The following is a 23,444-nucleotide window of genomic DNA, read 5'->3' on the forward strand; positions in this document are numbered from 1 at the left end:
ACACAACACAGTCAGCACAATGTCTCATCTCCACTTAGCCAAAGATTGCAAAGTACTCCTTTTCCTTTTCTTTTGATTGTGTTGGTGTTTTTTTTGGAAAATGCAGCCGTTTTGGTCAGCACGGGCTTTTAAACTGGGATTTCATAATCCTTGTGCGATTGGAACGGTAGAGAAATTAGCACCTTGTCCACAAACCCTTTGAACTTGGGGCCCCTTTTGCATGCAGGACCCTGCAGGTGGTGTTGTGGCCGTTGCAGAAACGGTCTGCAGCAGAGTGTGGTGTGCAGGTAAGTTTTCCTACCCCTCCCAACCAATGGTGTTTGTGATTGGAATACACATTTGTTAATTTTTCCTTTTTTTTTTTTTTCACCTACTGATTTAAAAGGCAGTTCCTTCTCCTTTTTAAAATTTACTTTCAGTTATGCAGCCCTAATTATATCCTGAGGGAGAGCCAGTGGTGTGGGCAAGATGTACACTGTTGCCTTGAAAACTACCGCAAGATGGAATGTCTTGCTTTGCTGGATTATTAAAAAACAAAAATCAATATTAAATGGATAAAATCTTGTTGAGGAAACACGTATCCATGCAGCCAATATCTTTGGGAAGATTGTGTCTTTCCAGCTGATTCACCCAAGTTCTGCAAACCTGTGTGGTCATTTTCTTCAGTGTGGAGTGAGTGAAAAAACCCACTGCTGTTCTGGTTTCTGTTGATGAATTGGTTATTTAATTAAATAAACCTGCAGCATATATATCTATTTTTATTTTTAAGATTCCATGTACCACTCAATGTTACAGATTCACAGCCTGTTTATCATTCAAGATATTTGTGATATCTTGACCTGTGGTTTGCCTTAGGACAATTAATAATCCACAAATTCATCTCTGACTTTTATTTTTATTCTTTTATGATTAGAAGGTGAGCATTTTCCAAAGAGAGAGTCCTTCTTGGAGCAGCCTGTCACTGCTAGCGAGCTGATCAATGAGGGAGAAGCTGTTAGATGGTTACAGGGGTGCTGTTCCACTCCTGTGCTTTGGGGGGAGAAATCCTGCATAACACCATCATGAATTCCACACCCAGCCCAGTTTTCAAAAGCTGACACTTAATTGCTGCGTCAGTACTTTTCCACTTATTCTGAAATAGCTTTTTTTTTAGGAAGATGAGACATTATGCTTATTGTTTCCCCTACATGCACTAATGGTTCCTTGCTGTTAACTTATTGCTAGGCCTGTTTCATTCTAACATCTTAGTATTTTTGTTAGTTTACATGTGAAATGCATCACCCAGTCTGTGCTTGAGCTCATTTTATTTAATTGATTTTTTTTTTAATTTTTGTTTTACTAACCTCACTGTTTTTTCAGTTTAATATTGGCTGCATGCTAGTTTATATATATATACATATATAAAAAAAACCCAATCAAGTCTAGCCTGGATTTTGCTATGATTGTGTTTTGGTTTCTAGTGGTGGGGCAGTCTTGCACTTACAACTTACTCAGTATTATCAAAGCCTGACACACAAACAAAATGACTAAACACATTGTAGATTTTCTTGACAAAAAAACAAAACAAAATCTGAAGTGGTGCTGTCTAGGTGATGGATATGATTGTATAAATAGCTTGATTTTCTGCTTTTGACTGTCAATTTTTATTGGTACACTTTATTTTCTCCCACATTGCTTTTTATTTTTATTTTAAATGTGATGTACAAAAGTTGCCCAGCACACCATCAGAAAGTGACCCTCCCTGATCCCCCGTCCCCCTGGAAAAATTCTAGCCAGCAATTTTTGACATTTGTCTTTCCCTTTTCTCGGGCATATATTGCCTTTTCAGTAGCATTTTTTTGCATGCATATCTATGTAGAAAATCTCTTGCTCATCACATGTTTAAATGTCAGTGGGAAGGGAAGAATATATTATTGGAATATTTTTGGTTTGTTTTCTCTGTTCTGTCTGTCAGGATAATATTGGACACCGCTTACTCCAGAAACATGGGTGGAAGCTGGGCCAGGGATTGGGAAAGACACTGCAGGGTAAGTCCAGTAGCTTGTGTCTGTAACGTTCCACACCACCTTCAGTCTTTAATAAAATTATTTCTGCTTTTTTTTGTTTTGTTTTGTTCCTAGATTAGATTTTCTTTCCATTATTAATGTATTCAAACAATGCACTCTTGAGTTTCATATTTAGCAGTTTGCAAGTGGAAGCTGCTGCCTCGCTTGTTGGTCCAGGTTAGACATGATGTGTGTGTCGTGGACATGTAAGAATCACTGTGTTTGGCCTTTGTGGAGGGAGGTGAATTAACTGCCTACTTACTAACAGGTAGTTGTACAGCTGCTAAAACTGTAATACCCTGCTGGCTGGATGCTTTGACATGAAAAGAATTACAAATTCAAGCTAGTGACCACATGTGCATGTTCCATGGTGGTGTCAGAAGCCATTAGAAGGTGTGTCAAAGGGCCCACCGAAGGCTGAAAGTGGTGGCAGGGGTTCTGATGGATGGGAGAGGCTCACTTCCAGTTTCTCCAGCAGGCTTTCATGGGATGGACTGAATTCTGTTCCCCCAAAGTCTATTTGTCAGGAATTTAGGAAATTTTGAGATGCTTCAGTGCTAGTTTTGAACCAAGGCCTTTGCTTCTCATTCTGTCTTGAGGCTAAATTCTTCCTGTGACACTAAATCCTGTCATTTCAACTGAGCCACTGCTGCTCAGTTCATGTGGGTGGCTTTAGCCATTCCCCTGGCCAGCAGCTCCTGTCCTGCAGAGCTCCTGGCCAGCCTGGGAGCACACAACCATGTTGTGTTGAGAAAAGCTGAAGGTAGTGCTTCCTGACCCAGGCTGCCTGTGTGTGCAGCAAGTGAAGTGTTCACCACAGGCACAGCCCATGTGCCTGGGCAGCTGCTGGAGAAACCTCTCCAGGTATTTGAAACTGAAGCAGGTCCCAAGTTCCTCTCAGTAACTTAACTTGTGTTCCCACACCCTTAGTCTGAAGACCTGGAAGCTTGTAATTGGACTGCATGCCCCTGCAGTGAGCCCGTTAGAGAGATCAGTATTTCTGTGCTGTGGAGAACTGCCGAGAGGTAACGAGTTCTCTGGGCCCTGGGAATGCTTGTTAACCTCTGGGACTAGGGCACTCTAACCTCTCGGACAGGACTGTGTTGGTGGTTAATGCTTCTTGCTTCCTCTAACATGGTTTCATTTGAAATCCTCTGGTTCATGCATGGCACTCTTCCAGCCCTCTGGTGTCCCGTGCTGGTGCCAGAGCTCAGGACGTGGTTGTATTTGTCACCTCTTGGGCTTCTGCTTTGGCATGGCCTTCACTGTCTGTGGCGGTTGGTCTGCTTTTTTGTTTGGGTGTCCTGTATTGCTCTGTGCATCACCAGTGTGGAAACACGGAGACTTGAAAGCAGCTACAGCCCTTTCCCAGCCCCAGAGAGATGCCAGAGCACAGCCCCAGGGGCCCTGTGCTGTTGCAGGCACTGATGTGACAGAGCAGGCAGCAGATGAGTGCACAGTCTTGAGTTTGGGGCCAGAGGGTGGTGGCACCATGTCCTGAGGAAAGAGAACCAGGGCTGCCCACAGGGTTGATCAGGTGTTTGCATTGGGATACTTGTCCAGGTTTTGATTTTCCCACTGTGCATCTTGAAGAATTGAATCCATCATTATTGAAGCTCTAGTGATTTAAACTGTCTGGAAGCTACAGAGAAAATGTGGGTATGGGCTATGAGGGTTTTCTTTAGCCTGGAGAAGAGAAGGCTGAGGGGAGACCTTATTAATGTCTTTAAGTGTCTAAGGATGGGTGCAGGGAGGATGGAGTCAGACTCTGTTCAGTGACAGGATGAGGGGCAACAGGCACAAGCTGGAACATGAGACGTTCCATTGAAATATGAGGGAAAACTTCTTTACAGTGAGGGTGACAGAGCCCTGGGACAGGCTGCCCAGGAGGGTTGTAGAGTCTCCATCCCTGGAGATACTCAGAACCCACCTGGATGCAGTCCTGAGTAATGTGCTCTTGGTAATCCTGCTTTAGCAGGAGGTTGGACTAGATGATCCCTAGAGGTCCCTTCCAGCTCTGACAATTCTGTGATAATTATCTTTTCTTGTGCCTTCTGCATTTTAACAGGAATGCAGGAGTAAACTAGCCCATCTAGTTTAACCCAAATGGGTGCTGAAACCTTCCTAACATAGGCTTTGCAGAAGGTACAGGGATTGTTTAGTGCCTTTCACTCAGAAGGAAAGCAGCAGCCTGTCCAGCTGACAGACAGACAGACAGCCTGTGCAGCTGAGGTGCCAAGGAGGCAGAGCATGTGGGTCCCTGCAGCTCCTGTGGGTCCCTGCTGCCCCCAGTCTGCTCCACATAAAGCTGCTCCCATTCAGGAGCAGCTAGAGCCTGTGGCTTGGAGGATGATCCTGTTGGGAGCATTAATTCATTATCCAATCACCTTTTTACATGAATCTTAAATCATCTCAACATCCAAGTATCAACTGCCTGGAAGGAAACATTTGCACCCAAGGTTTATTTTATTCTAGGAGTTAAAAGGGTAAGGTCACTTGATGTGCACTGAGAATGGAGAAGAAAACCAAAATATTCTGCCCCTTTGCTGTGCTCCCTTCTTGCTCAGGATAGACCAGGAGAGATTTCTGAAGAGAAATAAGAGTAGCAAACACAGAGCATCTCTGGGAATTACTTGCTTTGGGCTGTGCTTGAGCCTAAATTTTTAAACATCCTATGGTCGAGTGGTACAGAAGGAGAACCACTTCAAGTTGTCTTTAGTTGTGGACCTGATATCTGACCTCCTGCATGTGGCCTTTGTGACTAACCCTTAAAAACCTAAATTTGGGGTTACATACAAGGAATTGAGATGGCCCTCATCTTTCCCCATACAGTTAGCTTTAAACAAATAGGAAGTTATGAGTTCAGTATGCTTATTTTTATGTAGTTTTTAATTGTAGCTACTCATCTGAACAGGAGTTCCCTCTTTAGTTTTGGTGAATCCAAAAGTTAGCTACTTTATACTTGCTGATCATAAATCCTAGTTTCTGGTAGTAGATTAGTTATGTAGTTCAACAAGAACATCCTGTTGCAGTGCAGTTGTGATGGCTTCCTCAACTTTAACCACCTACTCTGGAGTAAATCCTGCAGTGATAGTGGTGAACTCTCTGTGGATGGTAGCTGGAATAGCCTGAAATTCACACTTACCAATCGCTGGTGGTACAAGTCTGCTGTTGGAGTACAAAGGTACCCAGCAGACTGGCTCATTCCTCAAAGTTTCAGAAGCAGAGCAATTTTGTACCTACCAGGGCTGCTGCCTTGTGGTGTAACTCTTGTTAAGTGCTGGCAGGAGCACTGAGCTCCTAGGTAAGAATTGTAGAGTCACAGAATGGTGAAGGTTGGAAGGAACCTCAAAGATCATCAGGTTTCAACCTCCATTCTATGAGGGACACCTCCCACCAGACCAGGCTGCACAATCCCAAGTGCCTTCCTACCCTCATGGTGAAGAACTTCATCCTGATGTCTCACCTAAATCTCCCCTCTTTCAGGTTAAAACCATTCCCCCTTGTCCTGTCACTGCCCTCACTGGTGGAAAGTCCCTCCCCAGCTTTCCTGGAGCCCCTTCAGGCACTGGAAAGTGCTCTAAGGTCTCCCTGGAGCCTTCTCTTCTCCAGGCTGAACACCCCAACTTTCCCAGCCTATCTCCAGAGCAGAGCTGCTCCAGCCCTTGGATCATCATCAAGAAGGCATGTCCCTAACGACACAGCTGTCATTAGAGGAGCTGTTGTTCCAACTGCAACACACCTGCATCTTTTGTTTTATTTTAGATGTGTGTCAAGTGGATTATCAGGGCTAGTGCTGTCCTCTCTGGCTACTCAAGTGCTGGAACACTGTCTGGGAGAAGCTGATCAGGAATTCAGCAGTCATTCCTCTGCTCATCTTTTCTCCTGATGCTTTTCACATATTTTATATTTTTTTTTCTACAAAAACCCTGGTGTTATATTTGGAAATGATGCTTGTGAGCAGCCAGTGAACATGAGAAAGCAGAAGAGAGGGTTGCCAGTTGTCAGGGATCTTTTTTGATCTGGGAAGTGTGGTTTGAGGAACCACTTTTCTACAGCGACTGTGAGATGGTTGTGCTCTAACAAATGGTGACTCTAGACAGTGTTCTTTTTGGAGGGCAACACGTGCAATGGATAATGTAGGATTTTGTGGACTAGTGAAGAAATAAAACTAGCAAAAGATGTGGTTAAACACACTGTCTGACCTTGGTGTGAAGTCCTGTGCTAACTCAGGGCGAGGATTGTCAATAAATCAGAGGAGTTATGCAAGAGTCAGAGGGGGAGCCAGAGAGGGCTGGGTGAAATCTTCAAGTCAGACTTTCTCTTGGAATAATTAATCCAATTAAATTGAAGTATTATTATGAAAAGCATCAAGAGACTGATATGCAGAAGTGGTATCATTTTAATCATAGGCTTGAAAATATTTGTAGAAACTCTTCATATTTTCCCTGTGTTTTCAGTTTTCTTACAGTTCTTGTTTTGTAAAAAAAAATAATAAAATGGTGCTGAAAATTTCTGGTTTATCTTTTGGCCTTGTGGGCTCAGTAAGAGGCAATAGTAATGTAGAGGTACAGGTGCAAGGCTAAAACCAGTAAGTTAATCTCATTTAATTAGACTAGGGAGAGCTGAGCAGAGGAAGGGAATGCTGTCCTTGGGAAGACAGAGGCTGTGGACTTGCTTTGCCAGAAAACACGAGAGAGTGTGTGACTTCATTTGGTGTGCTCAGGAAGAGGATAATGTGTAGGGGACAGAGTGACATGACCTGGCATTTCAGACTGGCTGGTGTTTTAATTTGGCTGTCCTGAAGTCAGTCATCTAGCTCATCTGGGGAGTGACAGACAAAAACCTGGAGGGCTGTGGGATGGGGTCAGGACTATCGTGTGTGTGGTGGGAACAGCTGGTAAATGAGGGCCGGGTAGACCTGATGGCTGGGAGCAAGCAGGCTGGAAGGGTCATGTCCCCGTCTCCAGTGTCACTGAGCTAATTCACAACCATCCTTGTGGTTGTACTGCTGCTTCCTCTGTTGTAGCAGGGGCTGTGGAGGGTGGGCAGCCCCCAAGGTGGGGTTTGCTGGAGATGGAGGCTGTTGGGAGAGTGTGGAATGCTCAGGAAGGAAGGGCTGATGTTTCCTGGTCATGCAGAAGGGACTCTCAGGGAGGACAGACCAGCTTTGTTGGACAGGGACAACCCATCACCCTGTGAGTGGGTACTGGGTAATAACTCATTATTCAGTGCTCTTCCCTATATTTGCATTTTTAAAGTTCTCTCTTAGAGAAATGTCTTTAACTTCAGCCCTGGCACTTTTAAGAATTGCTCCCGCACCCGTACAGAGAGCAGTTAAGATTCCCTGTTCCACCAGTTAGCTCCCTGCACACACCACGTGTAGTGTATGATTAATCTGATACTTTTTAAAGCCTTTAATTAATTCACATTGACACAGTATTCCCAAGACCAGGATTATCCTGGTCTTTTGTGGTATGTCTGAGAAATGAATCAGTATCTAGTATTTTGCTACAGCAGCAGAGCACATGGCAGAGCTACTCTTAAGTATTTATGTTGCTGAGTCAAATAGTTTAGATAATATGAGGTTTTCATGTGGAGCTGGAATTGAGCCTTCAAACATCATGTAAGTTCTCTCCTTGGTTGACTGGAGGGAATGAAGGGAGCTTTTTCATCACTTGATTATTGTGATGAAAATGTGAAAACTTAAGTTTCAAGGCTTTGCTGTTTGGTGCTCACACCGGGGTTGTCTCATTTTTCAGAGGGCAGAAGCAGCAGGTGGCCATGCTTGGAGAAGGGATGTCCCTTCTGGAACAGTCAGTGGAAGCAGCAGTAGCTTGAACTGTAGCCTGTGATCCAAAAGAAATGCCTTTTGTCCCCAGTTCCTATTTAGTAATAACTGCCTTTTGGTTTGCTTATGTTTTTAGCAAAGTTTTGGCATCACTTCAGCGTGACTGTTCTGAAGGGCTGGTTGACTCCTCCTGGAGAGCAGCAGGAGTAAGGCAGGCTGCCTGCAGGCAGAGCCATGTTTGGTGCCATGGGAGCTCTTGGCAGTGCCTTGTAAAGCTTAGAACCCCCTCCTGGATGCAGCTGCTCTTCCTCTCAGGCTAAAAACAATAAATCCTTTACAAATTGTCAGGGCAGTGCAGTTGCTGTTGGTCAAGGTGTGCTGCAAACTCATGCTATAAACGTCAACAGCAGCAGTTGCAAGTGTGCATAACAGAACTTTGGATTTTATTTTTATCCCTTCATGAGCATATCAATTGTCTAACGGGGTAGAAAAGTCATATATATCAGATTTGTTAGAAAATGCTAGAATTCAGTTCCACCATCTAACTATATTTTTGCTGCATGGTTTTCAATTTGAAAAAAAAGCACAAGTGGATTTCTGCCCTGACTTGCAAATTCTGCAGTGATAAATATAGTCATCACTCCCCCCACCCTGCAGTTCTACTACGATGCAGTTCGTACTTGGCATGTTCTTCACTAGATCTGTTCAGACAAGCTCTTGGTTTTCCTCTTAGTATAATGGGTGAATAGAGTGAAAGAGCAGAACTGTCTGAAAGATCTGCTAGGAGACATGCAGAGAGGAGAGCTGCAGGTGGGGAAGTGATCCTGTGGCTAAGGCAGGAAAGATCCCTTCTCTGGCAGCCTTGGTGATAATTCTCATTTCTGAGCTCCAGCTCAGTAAGAGTCACTATTCCAAGATGGTGTCAGGTGGCTGTGGGTGCTGCACTCCATGTTTTATGGATGCTGGTTTCCTTAGACATGTGGGGAATAATAAGTGGAGCTTTGACCACTGGAGGAACTGGGATTGTTTGGCAGCTGCAGTTTGGAGAAATAAGCTCAGGGTTTGAATTCTGGCTTGAATCCTGGCTCTGTCACCACTTCACCAAATGCTTTACAGCTAATATATGAATATATTTTCCCATTTGTTAAATCCTCTGATCTCACAAAGACAGACAGAGTAGATGTTTGTCAGGCCTTGAGAACATGGAACAATGAGTGTCTGAGAAAAACACCATGAGGAAATTGAGGAATGTTATGTTCCTTTCTGGGATTTGAAGCTTTGTAATACATACAAGAAAACATGGAAGAGAAAGATTAAAATGTGAATCAGTGCCTTGATTCAGTAAGTATGGAATGATTTGGCAGTCTTGCCCGAGACATAGATGTGAACACAGTCTTAGCATGTTGTATGTCAACATGTCCTCACAGAAAGCTGGATTCTGGCATAAACGAACATTTCCACACTCGTATTTGCAACATAAATCATGGCAATAGACATTTTGATGTGAAGTTAGCTTTGAAAAGCCTGGGTCAGGTGGCTTTGAAAGCCTGCTATCATCCCACCCATCTTCATGATCATGTTGAAATCCACAAGACCACAGACCCAGAGGAAGGTTTGCTTCATGACTCAGTCTCCTCTGGGGGAAGCACTTGCCCCTTGTTTGCTTTAGAACCTGGAAGATCTTTCCTTCGATGACGGGTGATAAGTTTATGGGTTACTCAAGTGTGCGTAGTCAATGAGATCATTATTCTTTCAGTGACACATGCTTATTGTGACAGAGACATCCTTCTCTTGGCTCAGCACCAGGCTTTATTGCCCTTTGTGTGGGTGTGGTGTTAAAGCAGTGCTATCAAACTGAAGGATGGGTGAGTGGGGAGCAGCAGTCATGGCTGAGCATGGCCTGCCTTGCTCTTGCAGTGTAGCCTTAAACCAGACAGAGCTCTGGAGCCCTCTCAGCTTTCCAAGCAACTCTTACCTCTGGTTTCTATTCTAGATCAACCAAGATTTATGTTCTTGCTTTACCACCTTCCATGTTGTAATTTGATACAGTCATTGTTTGGATCAGGGATGGTTTTTGACCCAGACTCTGCTCTGTGCCTTCCTTTGCAGAAGTTCGGGACCTCTGCTTGGTTTTCTGCAAGTGGCACCTGTGGCTTCTTTGGCTCTGAAGTTTTGAGCTCCTGTTGGAAATCTTCCCTCTGATTGGGGTGTTTGCAACTTGCCTTTCGCTTGTCATTTCCCTCCTGCCTAGTAAGGGTTAAGTTCACAGGGCAGTGTTTGTGTACTTGGAGAAGTTTCTCCTGACTTGGACTTGATGCTTGTTGCAGAGGATGACAGTTTGTTTGAATCTCTTGTTTGTGACCCCTTCCAGAAATCTGACATAAACAGGACGAGCTTGCAGATCTAATTCCCAAAGGAAACCAGGATAAAAGGCTGCCCTTGTTTGTTTGTTTGCTTCTTGCAGCAATCAGAAGCAGCTGGATAACCTAGTGTGAGTTTTAGCCAACGAGGAGCTCTGCAGAGCCTGCTAGGGCTCTCATCTTCTCATCTCTTTGATTGTGCTCAATGAGGAGTCTGGATTTTCACCAAGGTGGCTTTTGGGCTATGGAAACATGTGATAGACCCAGGGAAGTTTTGAGAGCTTGCTGTAAACCCTCAGCTTTGAAAATTGAAGCTCACCCACAAGCACAGGGATTCCTACCTCCTGTCTGCACAGACTCTGCAGTGGAATGGGGCTCATGCCTGAGTCTGTCCAGGGACCTCTTCACCTTCCATAGCCTGCAGGTTTGTACCACTGGTGACCAAACAAACTGACCCTCTAGGTTGATGACAAAGGGCCATGTTTTTAAACTGGAAGAGAGGAGATTTAGGTCAGACATGAGGAAGAAATTCTTCACTATGAGGGTGGTGAGAGCCTGGCCCAGGTTGCCCAGGGAAGCTGTGGCTGCCCCATCCCTGGCAGTGTTGAAGGGCAGGTTGGATGGGGCTTGGAGCAACCTGGGCTGGTGGGAGGTGTCCCTGCCCGTGCAGGGGGTTGGATCTAGATGATCTTTAAGGTCTCTTCCAACCCAAATCATTCTATGATTGATCCACTAGACCCAGCAGTGTGATCATCCACTCCCCAGTTCTCCCTTCTCACAGCCCTGTTTCCCATCTCTTCCACATCCATTCCCAACTGCTATTAAAGCCTCTTAGAAGGTTGTCTCTTAGTTTTATTTTCAGTTGCAGCATAAAGACAGTGAATAAATAAAAAACCCCTCAGTGCTCAGTGAGGTCACATCTCATTGTTTATACCCTCCCAAGACACATAGTTCATGAATTCTCCTCCAGTGAAGAGCATGGTATCAGTCAGTCCTCTAGGATTATTTCCCATGAAGCTTGTACCTGGCAGAAATTTCTATTAAGATATCAATGTAGTGAGCAGGATTAAGACTGTTCTGTTGCCTCTCTGGTGCTTACATCCAGTGCATAAGTGATATATTGAAATATATTTGATTGAATCACATTAACACATAATTTAAGGGCCATGGGAGCATCTTCATAGAATGCCAAGTTGGAAGGGACCTCAAGGATCATCTGGTCCAATCTCTCTAGGTACTACTATAGCTTACATGAGGTGGCTCAGCACCCTGTCAAGCTGAGACTTCAAACTGTCCAATGTGTGGGAATCCACCACTTCCCTTGGGAGACTCCTCCAATGTCTGACTGTCCTTATGGTGAAGAAGTTCTTTCTCTTTAAACAGACCTTCAAAAACATCTTGTAGAGCATGATACTGCTGAGGGGGGGGGTTCTGAACATGCACGTTGTCAATGAGAACTGTTCTGTTTAGAATAAGAAGATAAAATGGTGTTGCTAAGAAGATAAAATGTTCCCTGGTGTGGAGCATGGCAACCTTTCTAGAGGGGCTCAGAGGGCAGGTCCAGCTGGTGCAGTGTCCTGCTCCAAGGAGCAGAGCAGCATCCGCCTGCTGTGTCCAAGGATGGAGCACACATCCCCTGCTGGCAGCTGCCCAGCCAGGATCCTCAGCCTACAGCACAACTCAGAGGCTGGTACTGGAGCCCTGGAGTGTTGGGATTAATTATTTTCCCAGAATTTCTTAATTTCTAGCACTGCTGGCAAAGTATTTGCTCATCTCCAAGAATTTTGTGCAATTCAAAGGAGTGAATTTGGAGAAGCCTGCCTTCCTGCCTAGAGGGCTCTAGGGAGGGGGGTGGCTCTTGGGACATCCTTGGGGGCCAGGAGAAATTTTTTCACAAGCTGGAAGAAAAGTTTCCCTTTTTTTTTGGGGGGGGGGGAAGATGGGAACAAAACCAAGTGTCTGGTCAGCTTTGAAATCTCATTTAATTTCTGAATGAAGGAAATTACTGCAAACTGAATTTACCTGAAGAAATTGGCTTCTGTGAAGTGCAGCTCCTGAGTTAGCTGTTGGTGTTTTCCCATCCCACTGGCCTGTTACACCTTCTCCCCTCCACAGAGGTTTTCCCCTTGTGTGGAAGTGTTTCATACTTTAACCCTCTCTGGGGTTTCTAGTCTAGTGTGACCAGTCTTTAGAAGGAGGAGTTTGGGTGCTGATTCAGGAAGAAAATACCCTTTCTGGGATTTTAGGGGGGTGGACATGGTCACAGCCTTGTGTGTTGTGCATGATTTACTGTACTGAGGGGGTAGTTGTCAGTCTGGGAGCTGTTGCCCTTCCCTGACTACTTAGCTTCCCCCTTCTAGTGTGTCTGTGTACCCAAAAAGGGCCAGCAGGAACCCTAAACCTGGGAGTCTCACAACATCTTGAGAGCCTCATTTACATGCTGGTAAAGATACTGTTTTCATAGATGGTAGCTCTGGAATAAATTGTCTTGAGGAAGTTCTTTACAAGAAGAACTTAAAGAGCTTCACTTCAAAAGTCCCAGTTTCCCCTTTGGCGCTTCTCCACCAGGAGACCACTTGGCAGCCAGGGGGGTGAGCAGAGGCCCCTTGACCACCCAGCCTGTTCCTTCCCATCAGCCATGGTGGCTTTCCAAGGAGATGGAGTGAGGGTCCCCTGACCCCCGTGGCCCAGCAGTGTGTCCTGCAGCCCTGGCTGAAGCCGTGGTGCCGGGGCCAGGCAGCACTGCCCGGAGCTGCGGTACGTGCTCAGAGTGCTGGCCGGGCTTGGCTGCCTGCCCTGGGATTTCATTCCTAATGAAATGATGGGGAAGCTTAAAACAAAGGCATTGCTTTGCACGTTGAGCGTTCTCCTGCAAACAGAGCTCCTTTTGACTCCAAATATTAATTGATCTTGGTTTGTTGCCTCTTGAAACTGCCTGCTGACGTGTGCCCTCCTGAGCGGGACCATCCCCAGGAGCTCAGCCTCTTCCAGCACCCCGAAATTTCAGGTTGCCAGCACAGCTCTGGAAACAAAACTCAACTGCTCAAAGTCTTCCTGCTCCCTGATTCCACCGGGCAGAGCATGGTGATGGGGTGGAGGGGTGAGGAAGGAGCCTCGTATGATTTTTTTTGTATCATCTTTTTTTTAACCCATCCTACCTGCCTACTACAAACGGCCTGTTTTCTGCCCCTGATGGTTTCTGCCTAACAAATGGTGTTTCTTTTTTACAGCGTTATGATCCTGGACTTGTTGTGGTGATGGTAAACTTAGCAGTGGTAATTTTTTATTTTCAGACTGAATTACTCCTTTTGTCATCAGTGCACCAATATGTTAGGCTTACTTTCTCTGTTGTAGCCATCATCCTTCTGCTTGGTCTTTCATTTTCCTTTCCTTTCCTTTCTTTATGCACACTTGTCTGATCCTTGTTCATTAAAGGGTATTGCTAAGAAGGGATGTTTCTGTTTGTGTTAGAACTGCCAAAATCAGTTTAAACGTAAATTTCTAATACTGTCCAAACTTGATTTATTTTTTTTCCCCCTCCCCCAAGATGGGCACTAGCACTTGCTACTGCAATTTCCAAATAGATTTTGAAAAACAAAACCAAACTTTGACTGCCTTAGAAGGCAAAAGTACTGATGCATTGTTTGTACACAGGGGTTTACCAGGGCAATGAGGCTGCATCAAAAGATCTGGATTGCTGGAGAAACAAAGAAAAAAACCAAAACAACAAACCAAAACAAATCAAAACAAACAAACAAAAAAAAAGCTTGGCAAAAAAAATTAATGAATAAATTAATATCAATTGTTGGCAGTTGCTGCCAGCCATTCCATTTGGGTTCACCACTTACCAGTAAATCCCTGGCTGAGACGTTATGAAAGTGATATTGCACTTAGGAAGTCATTTTTATAACCTGTCTTTGATTTGGTCCTTTTGCTAAAAATTGCAGTCACTGCTTACTTTATTATACCATTGGGCGTGAGAGAGATTGTCAAATGGAGACCACTTGAAACACCCAAATGAAAGCTCAATTTCCAACACTTTTGGCTCAGCACAACCAGTATTTCTGGCCTTGGTGGGTATATGCCTGTCCAACTTACAGGCGTATCAACAAAACCATCAAGTAATTCATGAAATGAACTTGTTTCTGAAGTAAACACATGCCTCTGTACTTTAAGAATTCAAAAGATACCAATCTGACCAGAGTAGGTTCCTCTTGAAGACTCTGTGGAGTCTGAGGTCTGTGGACTGTTGCTTTTTGCAGGAATTGGAGAAAGCTGATGTTGGAGAAGAGAGAAGTTGATGCCTACACAGGTTTTCTGAGGCACTTTTAAAGCCTCCAGCCTTTTGCACATGTGGATGGCAATGGACTATTTTTGGCAAGATGAAAACTTGTAGATCTTGTAGCCCAAAGGTATAATATATGTGTATGTGTGTATAACAAAACAGTTGTTTACACCAATCCAAGAGCAATGATAAGGGAAGTAAACACTCTGTTTTTTCACTCAAGGTATGCACCCGGTAAGGTAAGTACTTTTTTCAGTGGGCTTACATCACAACCAACAGCACCAGTTGTGATGTAAAAATCAAAATAATAATAATAATTTTTTAAAAACCCCAAAAAGCTGTGGTAGTAAAGTGCTTGTCTGCCCCATTTTGCTTTGTTTGGCTGGTTATGAGTGGATTAAAGAGATGTTTTAAACAAATAAAAAAAAATCTCCAGCGTAGTTTGATTAGTTCAAAGTCAATTTTCTTTGCAACTAGTCCTTTTCACAGCTTACAGGAGACACGGGGAGCACTAGAGCATCTGTGCAGGAGCTGGGGAAGCAGGTGTTTGACCACCTGGCCTGCACCAGGAGGTCTTTTTGGATGAAAGCAGCTTGGCTTCTGTGCTACACTTCCCAGTCAGCTTTCCTTGCTCTTGGGAAGGGACAGAAGTTGGTGGGGGGGAGGCTTCCACATCTCTTACAGGAAAGTCCTCCTCAATTATTAATGTTGGTAGAGCAGTAAAATGAATTTAATCGTTTTCTCACTTGCATCAGAAGATGGGGAGAATGTATTGCCTGATGTGGAAGCACAAAGGAGAAGGTTGATTTCTCAAGTCCTTGTAACAACCCTGCCCTGGGACTGGGCATGACTGAACATTAACCACCAGTATGTTTTACATGACCAGTTAATGTTCAGAAAACACGATTGATCAGCACGTGGGGTGAATCTAACTGAGCAGTTTGAGCTAAGCAGCAGGTTTGGCTGTAAGCTGTGAGAATGGCTCGTGTTTGGTTCACTGTAGCTTTCTGGTCTCTGCACTCCAAGGCAAGATCTCTAACCACCCAAACCCAATGTGTAAAGCGAGCTGTGGTGACAGACCAGCTCCTGACCCCCTGTGTGTGTGTTCCTCTTGCAGGGAGGACAGATCCCATCCCTATCGTTGTCAAGTATGATGTCATGGGCATGGGGAGGATGGAGATGGAGGTAAGCTCACCCAGCTCCTGCCCTGCTCCCTGCCCCTCCTTGCTTGGCTCTAAAGAAATGTAAAAATGACAAATTGTATCTTAAAGGTAAAGAAAAATTTGCACGTAACACAGGAAGAAGACACTTCTCAAAAGACATAGTCATGGTTCTTCCCAGGAGTAGCTGAGTTCAGAGGGCTGGGTGCTATCCAGAATTCCTGAGCTTTGTGATTTCACTTCCACAGAGCTGAGGCTGCCACCAACAGGGGACAGACCTGCCAGGAGCCACCTTGGAGGGATCAATGAGCCGTTGGGCATGGGGGTCACACTGGCGGGTGACACTGGGGAAAGTGAAGTATGATCTGCAAAGATTCTCTTTCAGGCCTCATCTTTTTAAAATTACACATTCTGGCAGTCTCAGTAGTGCAAACTATTTGTGGGACAAATTGTATCTTCTATTATATTTTATTGGTTTCTTTTATTTATTTTGAAAAGCTCGACTATGCCGAGGATGCCACGGAGCGGAGGCGGGTGCTGGAGGTGGAGAAAGAAGACACTGAGGAGCTGAGGCAGAAATACAAGGTACTGACATGGGGGCATCAACATCCAAATTCCCACAGGCTGAAAGCAAGAGGATTTGTTCTGACAGAACCATACAGTTATGTCATAGAGTCATGGAATGGTTTGGGTTGGAAGGGACCTTAAAGATCACCTAGATCCAGCCCCCTGCATGGGCAGGGACACCTCCCACCAGCCCAGGTTGCTCCAAGCCCCATCCAACCTGCCCTTCAACACTGCCAGGGATGGGGCAGCCACAGCTTCCCTGGGCAACCTGGGCCAGGCTCTCACCACTCTCACAGCCAAGAATTTCCTCCTCATGTCCAACCTCAATCTTCCTCTCCCAGTTTTCATCCAACCCCCTCATTCCATCCCTCCCTGCCCTTGTCCCAAGTCCCTCCCCAGCTTTCCTGGAGCCCCTTCAGGCACTGGAAGCTGCTCTGAGGTCTCCCTGGAGCCTTCTCTTCTCCAGGCTGAACACCCCACCTCTCCCAGCCTGTCTCCAGAGCAGAGCTGCTTCAGCCCTTGGATCATCTCCATGACTTTCTCTGAACTCTCTCCAGAAGCTCCATGTCCTTCTTCTGTTAGGAGCTCCAGAACTGGACACAGTTCTCCAGTACTCACAAGGCCTGAGCAGAGGGGAAGAATAGGCTGGGGTAGTAGGAATTAAATATTCTATTTTTGTAATTATTGAGATTTCTATTTTAACAAACTGCTTATTCACTTCCTTGAATTATTCTTGGTGTTTATTTCACTACTTAAAAGCTACAGGAGAGCAGGGAGGCTTCCTCTGTGTGCTTTGCTCCTGTTTTTGGAAGAACAGCCCTAGAGAAAAGCCTGGTTCTCTTTCTGCAGCCCCTGCAGGCAGCAGCAGCTGTTGAGCAGAAAGTATTTCTTTGTTTCAGAATATCTGGTAGGATCCCTGTGTCAACTGCATGTGGTGATGTTTGGGGAAGAACACCTGGGGGTCCAGGTGGCCAACAGGCTGACCATGAGCCAGCAATGTGTCCTTGTGGCCAAGAAGGCCAATGCCATCCTGGGGGCATCAAGAAAAGCGTGGCCAGCAGGTCAGGGAGGTTCTCCTGCCCCTCTGTTCTGCCCTGGGGAGGCCCCATCTGCAGAACTGGGCCCAGTTCTGGGCTGCCCAGTTGCAGAAGAACAAGGAGGTGCTGGAGAGAGTCCAGCCCAGGGCACTGAGATGCTGAGGGGGCTGGAGCATCTGCCTGGGAGGAAAGGCTGGGAGAGCTGGGGCTGTTGAGCCTGGAGAGGAGGCGGCTGAGGGGGGATCTGCTCAGTGCTGATCAATATCTGCAGGGGGTGGCAGGAGGATGGGGCCAGCCTCTTCCCAGGGGTGCCCAGGGACAGGACAAGGGGCAATGGGCACCAACTGGAGCCCAGGAGGGTCAAGCTGAAGATGAGGAGGAAGTTCTTTGCTGGGAGGGTAGCAGAGCCCTGGGACAGGCTGCCCAGGGAGGTGGGGGAGTCTCCATCCCTGGAGACATTCCCAGCCCTCCTGGACGTGTTCCTGTGGGATCTGCTCTGGGGGATCCTGCTCTGGCAGGCATTGGACTAGATCATCTCCAGAGGTCCCTTCCCACCCCCACCACTCTGTGACTCTGTCATCTCAGGTCTGCAGAGTGATTTGTAGTTCAGTTCTTGGGTTCTGCTGTTGCCTTTTCAAAGACAGTTGAACCCGTGTTGGTCTCTCTCTGATGCTGGTTTGTCTTCCTGCTGTTATTCAGCACAGATTCTTTCTTTCAGGACCTCTGAAGAAGTAGCAGTCTAATCCCGACTCAGAGGTGTTTTTATGAGCACACTTTATCACTGCATTTCTGTATTAATCTCTGGAAAATCTCTGCAAGCATCTTTTTTTCTCCCTGGCTCTGCAGGAGCCCATTATATAATTGCATCCTGATGAGCCATTCAGAGAACCTCAAAGGAATTTCAGATAACTCTGCAGCCAAGAAGCAAGCAAGAAATGGTCTTCAATTCTCTTCTTTTGTATAGATTCTGATCAGCAAATGGCTGGTTTACTGTTTAGCCACAGGATGCTGCCTGAAAAAATCCTGCACATGGCACAGGAAGCTTGTTGGGGTTTCAGAGGAACCTGAAATATTGTTCTGTGGATCTCACACTGCTGTTTTCCTTTCTCTTCCCGGGGACCTGCTTCAGGCTCAAACCTCTAGATAGTTTTGTTGTTGTTTTTTTTCTTCTTAACAAGGGCCTCCAGTAGTGGGTGGAAGCAGGAAGTTAAAATAGATTTTATTTTTTTTATTTAGAAGGTGCTTTAAGCTGAAAAAAACCCTGTTAGCAGTAGAATTTTTCAGGTTTCATCCCCCTCTGGGTGTTGAAATTTTAGACATGAATTTTGCATTAATGAGAACAGGCTCAGCAATATTATTTTAATGTAATGTTGATGTGGTAACTGGGTGATAAACCACATTGCCTTGAAGAAGGCCTTAAATAAAAGAAAAACGTTTTCATACTAAATCTCTTCTAAATGTTTGCTCTTGGTAATGCAAGGAAATTTCCCATAAGAAGTTTGTATTGAAGGCAGAATCTCTCAGGTGCTTTTTCTTAAATGTTAAGCTCTTTTTTTCTTTCATCATTGATTTTTATTCCAGTTGAAATGCAGATGGCAAGTGACTGTGAGGGCAGCCTGCTTTGTAGTGCAGCCCTTGGAGCTTTTATTTGGAAGATGCACCAGGAGGGGTGCTTCCATTTTGTGAAAGCAAAACTTCCCCAGGTTTCTTGTGAAGAAGGACGATTTTATTCATGTTGGTGGTGGGATTGGAACTGAAGTGGCTGGAGGGGGAAGCTGCTTCATGTGTCTCAGAGCCGCCCAGGGGGCTGGGGCTGTGCCCTGGGGACATCCCTTGGAGCAGCACGATGGGCTCACATCCAGGCACTCAGACTTCCAGCCATCACAGCCACTTGAGGCACTGGGATTTCCAGAGTCCCAGAGCTTTTTGCCACTTAAAATCCAAAAGCTGCTGCTTTGCTGTGGAGCAAAGAGGGGAGGATGTGAGTGCTGCCAACTGAGGCACCTCAGGGCTTTGGTTTTGCACTGACACACGTTGAATTACAGAAAGAAAAACACTTTGCAACCTCTAAGGTGATCTCCCTGCCCTTCCTTCATTGCCTGGCAGCTCCCTAGGCCCACTCCCAGCGTGGTCACTGCTGAGCTGCTGCACAGCATTTCTTCTGGGAAGGTTTCCCTGCCTGGACGGTTCCAGGGGAGAGAATTGGGCTGGGCAGTTTCTGAGCTGTGCTTGCCCAGCCACGGATCCATGTTACTCCCTGTTGAATTGCAGACAAACTGAGATCAAGCAGACATCTGTTAGCACTCAAAATGGAGGAAGTATCAGCATTTAAAGTTGCAAGATTCTGTTCCCAAAGCAGTGATCCTCTGTGGTTGATGTGCATTTCGTGCAGCTTATGTGAGCAGGCAACTGCTGGGTTGGTTTACGAGTTAGCTTGAGGCTTTGACCCTCTGGTTTTATCTCAAGACAGCTCAGCAAGCTCTCCTCTTGCAGCCACAAACCTGCCTTCCTGCCATCAGCACAAGACTGCTTTTTTAAAGCAACCTGCTTTTACTGATACCTGTGCTAATGACAGGGTTATGCTCTGTGCTAGGAAACCAAGTAAGGGTAGGCTGGTATTGCAGAGTTATCCTTCATACCTTTTAATTTTCCAAGGTGTTCAGCTTAATAAATATAATTGCATGCTCAGGTTCTCTTAAAGACTATTTTCCCCTAAAGGATTAATTAGTGATCTTCCAGTTTGTTTTACAGGAAGTTTTACAGAAGCATTTTAATTTTCTTTATTCATTTTGTAGGATTATGTGGATAAAGAAAAGGCAATTGCCAAGGCTTTGGAAGACCTCAGAGCAAACTTCTACTGTGAACTCTGTGACAAGCAGTACCAAAAGCATCAGGAGTTTGACAACCACATAAACTCCTACGATCATGCTCACAAGCAGGTAATCAAGTGTTGATAGCACAGTTCATCAGTTTTGTATTCACTGCAGTGGTCTTGTTTGTGGTTAATACTTTGAATTTCCCCAGTGACTCTGTTTTTGCTTATAGCCCCAGGAATAGGTGCTTTATGTCGCTGGGTAAGATCCTTATGCCCACTATATATTTCAAAAAACCCCAAAACAATGAACAAAAAAGACTCAGCTCTGGGTTGGCATCAAGGAGCCTACTTCTGAATGACCCACAAGCAGGAACAGGCTGCTGTTAAACTGGGAAGAGTGCACGTGGGTATGGATGAATCCCAGTTTGCATCAGCTTTTCATGCAGTATAACTTTGGAGGGTGGTGATGCCCCATGTGTGCATCTTTGCTCTGTGTTCTGTTGAGTTACTGCAAAAAGATGAGGAAATATGGGCTTTATTAATTGTAAAACAAGAGCACTTCCCAAATCCTGTAACCCTCAGGAGAAGTTGGATTTGGAATCTGAATGGCACTGGCTTTGGTCCCAAGGTAGGGATGTACTTGTAGTATCTACATGATACTTTGTACTGCCCAGTAACTAAGGAAAGTTCAGGTGTTAATCTGATATGTTTGACCATTTGAAGCTGCTGAATGAGATGCAAATGTCCAGCAGACAGGAGTGTTGTGCTCACCTAGAGAGGAAATTGCTCAAAGAAGGTGTATTGATATTCCTAGTCATCAATTCTATTATTAAAACACTGGTAACTTCTGGAGGGTGTGCTGGAGAATCTCAGACCTCACCAAACAGCAGTGAAGCAACAGCTTAAAAACAAGAATATGGCTTGACAAAGTATGATGATTTTTTTTTTTTTCCTGTGTATTAAGTATTGGGTATGATAGTTCCAAGGAAATTCACCAAGGGAGTCTTAACAGGAATTCTCACAGAGGGGCAGTTTTTTTGTTTGAGTGCTGTGATGAATTGTGGTTTCCTGGAATTAAGAGCAGAGATGAATTAATTTACTTGGCATTGGGAACACAGGCTGCTTGGACCAGGCTGGTGGCACAGTCAGTGGTGATACCTGAGAGCAGTGTGCTCTTCACCTGTAGTTTTCCATCAGCTTGGATGAAACCTGAGTGCAATTTGTCTGCATCTGTTCAGGAGGTGGCAGGACCTGTTTGTGTCACATTCTTATGGTGTGGTGAAGCAGTGTGATTATGTCCCCTCCTGTTTAAAGCCCTTGGGTGATGAATAGGGAGACTGACATGAGGTTGGCAAGGCTGAGAGTTCTTCTAGCATCTAGAGATGCTGTGGAAGGAGGAACAAACCTGTGGAAAGCAACCACCCTTCGTTGGAATGAAAGGAGTCATCAGGAGGAGTGATCTGAAAGGGAAATGTCTTGGGGACACACAGGGTGGCTTAATCTTCTCATTGATGCAATGAATTTGGGGTTTGCTTGGTACTGCTGATTATTTTGCAAGGAATTTATGTTCTTGGGTAATTTGCATCCATTGCAGTAACTTCAGGCAGGCTTTGGAGAAAAAAATGAGCCTCCAAAACTCTGCTTACATCACCCAGCATTAATTTCTGGTTACACAGGGATTTGAACAAAGAAGCAATCGTGCTTTGCTTAGGGAAAAAAATTGCTTGTCCAACTGCTGAAATGTGTGTCACCCTCGTGGGTCAGTGCTCAGGCAGGGAACTTGAAACTACCTAGAAATCATGAAGGGAGATTTGCATAAGTGACACGAGCTCACTTCTGTTCATTACCACACCAGACAGGCTTGTTTCTACCCATCCGTTCTAAGTTTCAGGGGAGTTTTAACACGTTGGTGCTTCACCCCTGCCCTCTGGAGAAGGTCACACCAAGGCTAAGGTATTTTTTGGAGGAAAAACATGAAGCTTTCGTACAAGTAGGCTTTCCTGGAAAGATGAGACATGACAGAACCCTGAAGAAGTAGAGCAAGTGGCTTGGTATATATTATCTGCAATGTTTTGTCTTCTCAGCAGTAACTCTTGAGGCAACTGCTTTGGTTTTTCCTTTTTCTCAGCTTGTTGAACACATTTCCACGGGATCATTTTTGCTTTTAAGTATTTTTAGTTCCACAAACCCACACTGTTGAAGTGTTTGCTTATTCCTTCTGTGGCTCAGTGAGCATTAGACTGTCCCTGTCAACAGATGTTCCATCCTCAGATCCCTTGCTTGCTCCCAAGTTATAAAGACACTGTCTTGTATTCCAGGAAGGAGCTCAGGATTATTGCGAAACAGGGACAATAGGTAAGTGTGTTGATCCCTACTGGATAAATTTTGGACCCACCAACTTGTCAATACCAAACAATTAAAGGGAAGGTTTTATGATTATTTCCCAACTACACTGGTTTCATACAGCATTTGGAAATGTCTGAATTGACCTCAACACCAAGTTTCTATCCTCAAGGCAGTAATTACTAGATTACCTGAACTGGGAAAATAGTCTTCAATTTATTGTCACAAACCATTGGCCTGTTGAAGTTGTTGTCATTGAAACATCTTGTTGGAGTTGTGCAATGTTGTTCTCTAGTGTTTTTTACAAGAGGCTGGTAGTTGAAAATGAGAAGTACAGATGTTTTAAAGAACAGTAACCCTATCTGTGCACCAAATGGTCAGGCCCTCTCAGGGGAAGCCAGAGGACTAAAAGCAACTCCAGTTCATACAGATGGCACTGTGAGAGGAAAAACAAACTCAGATCCCTTAAAGACCCTTCAGTGGGCAGTTGGAAAAGACTGTAACTATAGATGTCATCACTTGCTGTACCCTGAAAAGCTACTGTCATCTTTCATGTTGTTTTTTTTTTTAGCTGTAAGCTCTTGAGTTTGGCAGCTAGAAGGACTGGGAGCTTCTGAAGGACACCCCCCTTTGATGTTGTGCAGGCCTGACTGTCAACAGTTTAATAGTAATTAGCAGACAAATGCACAAGAAGGCAAATGTAGAAAGAAAACTGCAGTTGGCAAGGAGCTTGCATAGTGAAAAGGGACCCAGTGTGGGCTTGTGCTGCTTTCCTGCAGGTTTGCATAGGTGATGTCCAGGTGTTTGAGGGCTCCCACAGTTCTTGAGTACCCTGGACTTGGTGGGAATGTGTCCTCAGGGCGTTGCATCTGAGGGGGCCCTTAATTCAGTTTGGGGGTTTGACAGCAAGATTGTCCTTCAGGTGAGGTTTGTGTGAAAATGGGTGTGGGTCACCTCACCTGGGGTTGTGCCCAGCTTGTGTGCTCCCACCAAAGCAACCAAATCTGTATCCCCCATCACTTGGAGCAGCTTGGAAAAATT

At 45.1% G+C, this 23,444-nt stretch overlaps 1 protein-coding gene across 1 annotated transcript in view; it reads left to right on the forward strand.

Moving 5' to 3' along the window:
• The window catches only part of GPATCH8 (G patch domain containing 8), a 45,165-nt gene that overhangs the window by 5,947 nt on the left and 15,774 nt on the right, over positions 1-23,444 (forward strand). The window contains exons 2-5 of the mRNA XM_009995701.1: positions 1,955-2,027; positions 15,599-15,666; positions 16,140-16,226; positions 20,041-20,184. Of these exons, the coding sequence (XP_009994003.1) occupies positions 15,640-15,666; positions 16,140-16,226; positions 20,041-20,184 (258 nt within the window). The 5' untranslated portion in view covers positions 1,955-2,027; positions 15,599-15,639. The remainder of the gene's footprint in view (positions 1-1,954; positions 2,028-15,598; positions 15,667-16,139; positions 16,227-20,040; positions 20,185-23,444) is intronic.

This window comes from Chaetura pelagica, unplaced genomic scaffold, assembly GCF_000747805.2.
Source record: "Chaetura pelagica isolate M959 unplaced genomic scaffold, ChaPel_1.0 scaffold604, whole genome shotgun sequence".
Classification (NCBI taxonomy): domain Eukaryota; kingdom Metazoa; phylum Chordata; class Aves; order Apodiformes; family Apodidae; genus Chaetura; species Chaetura pelagica.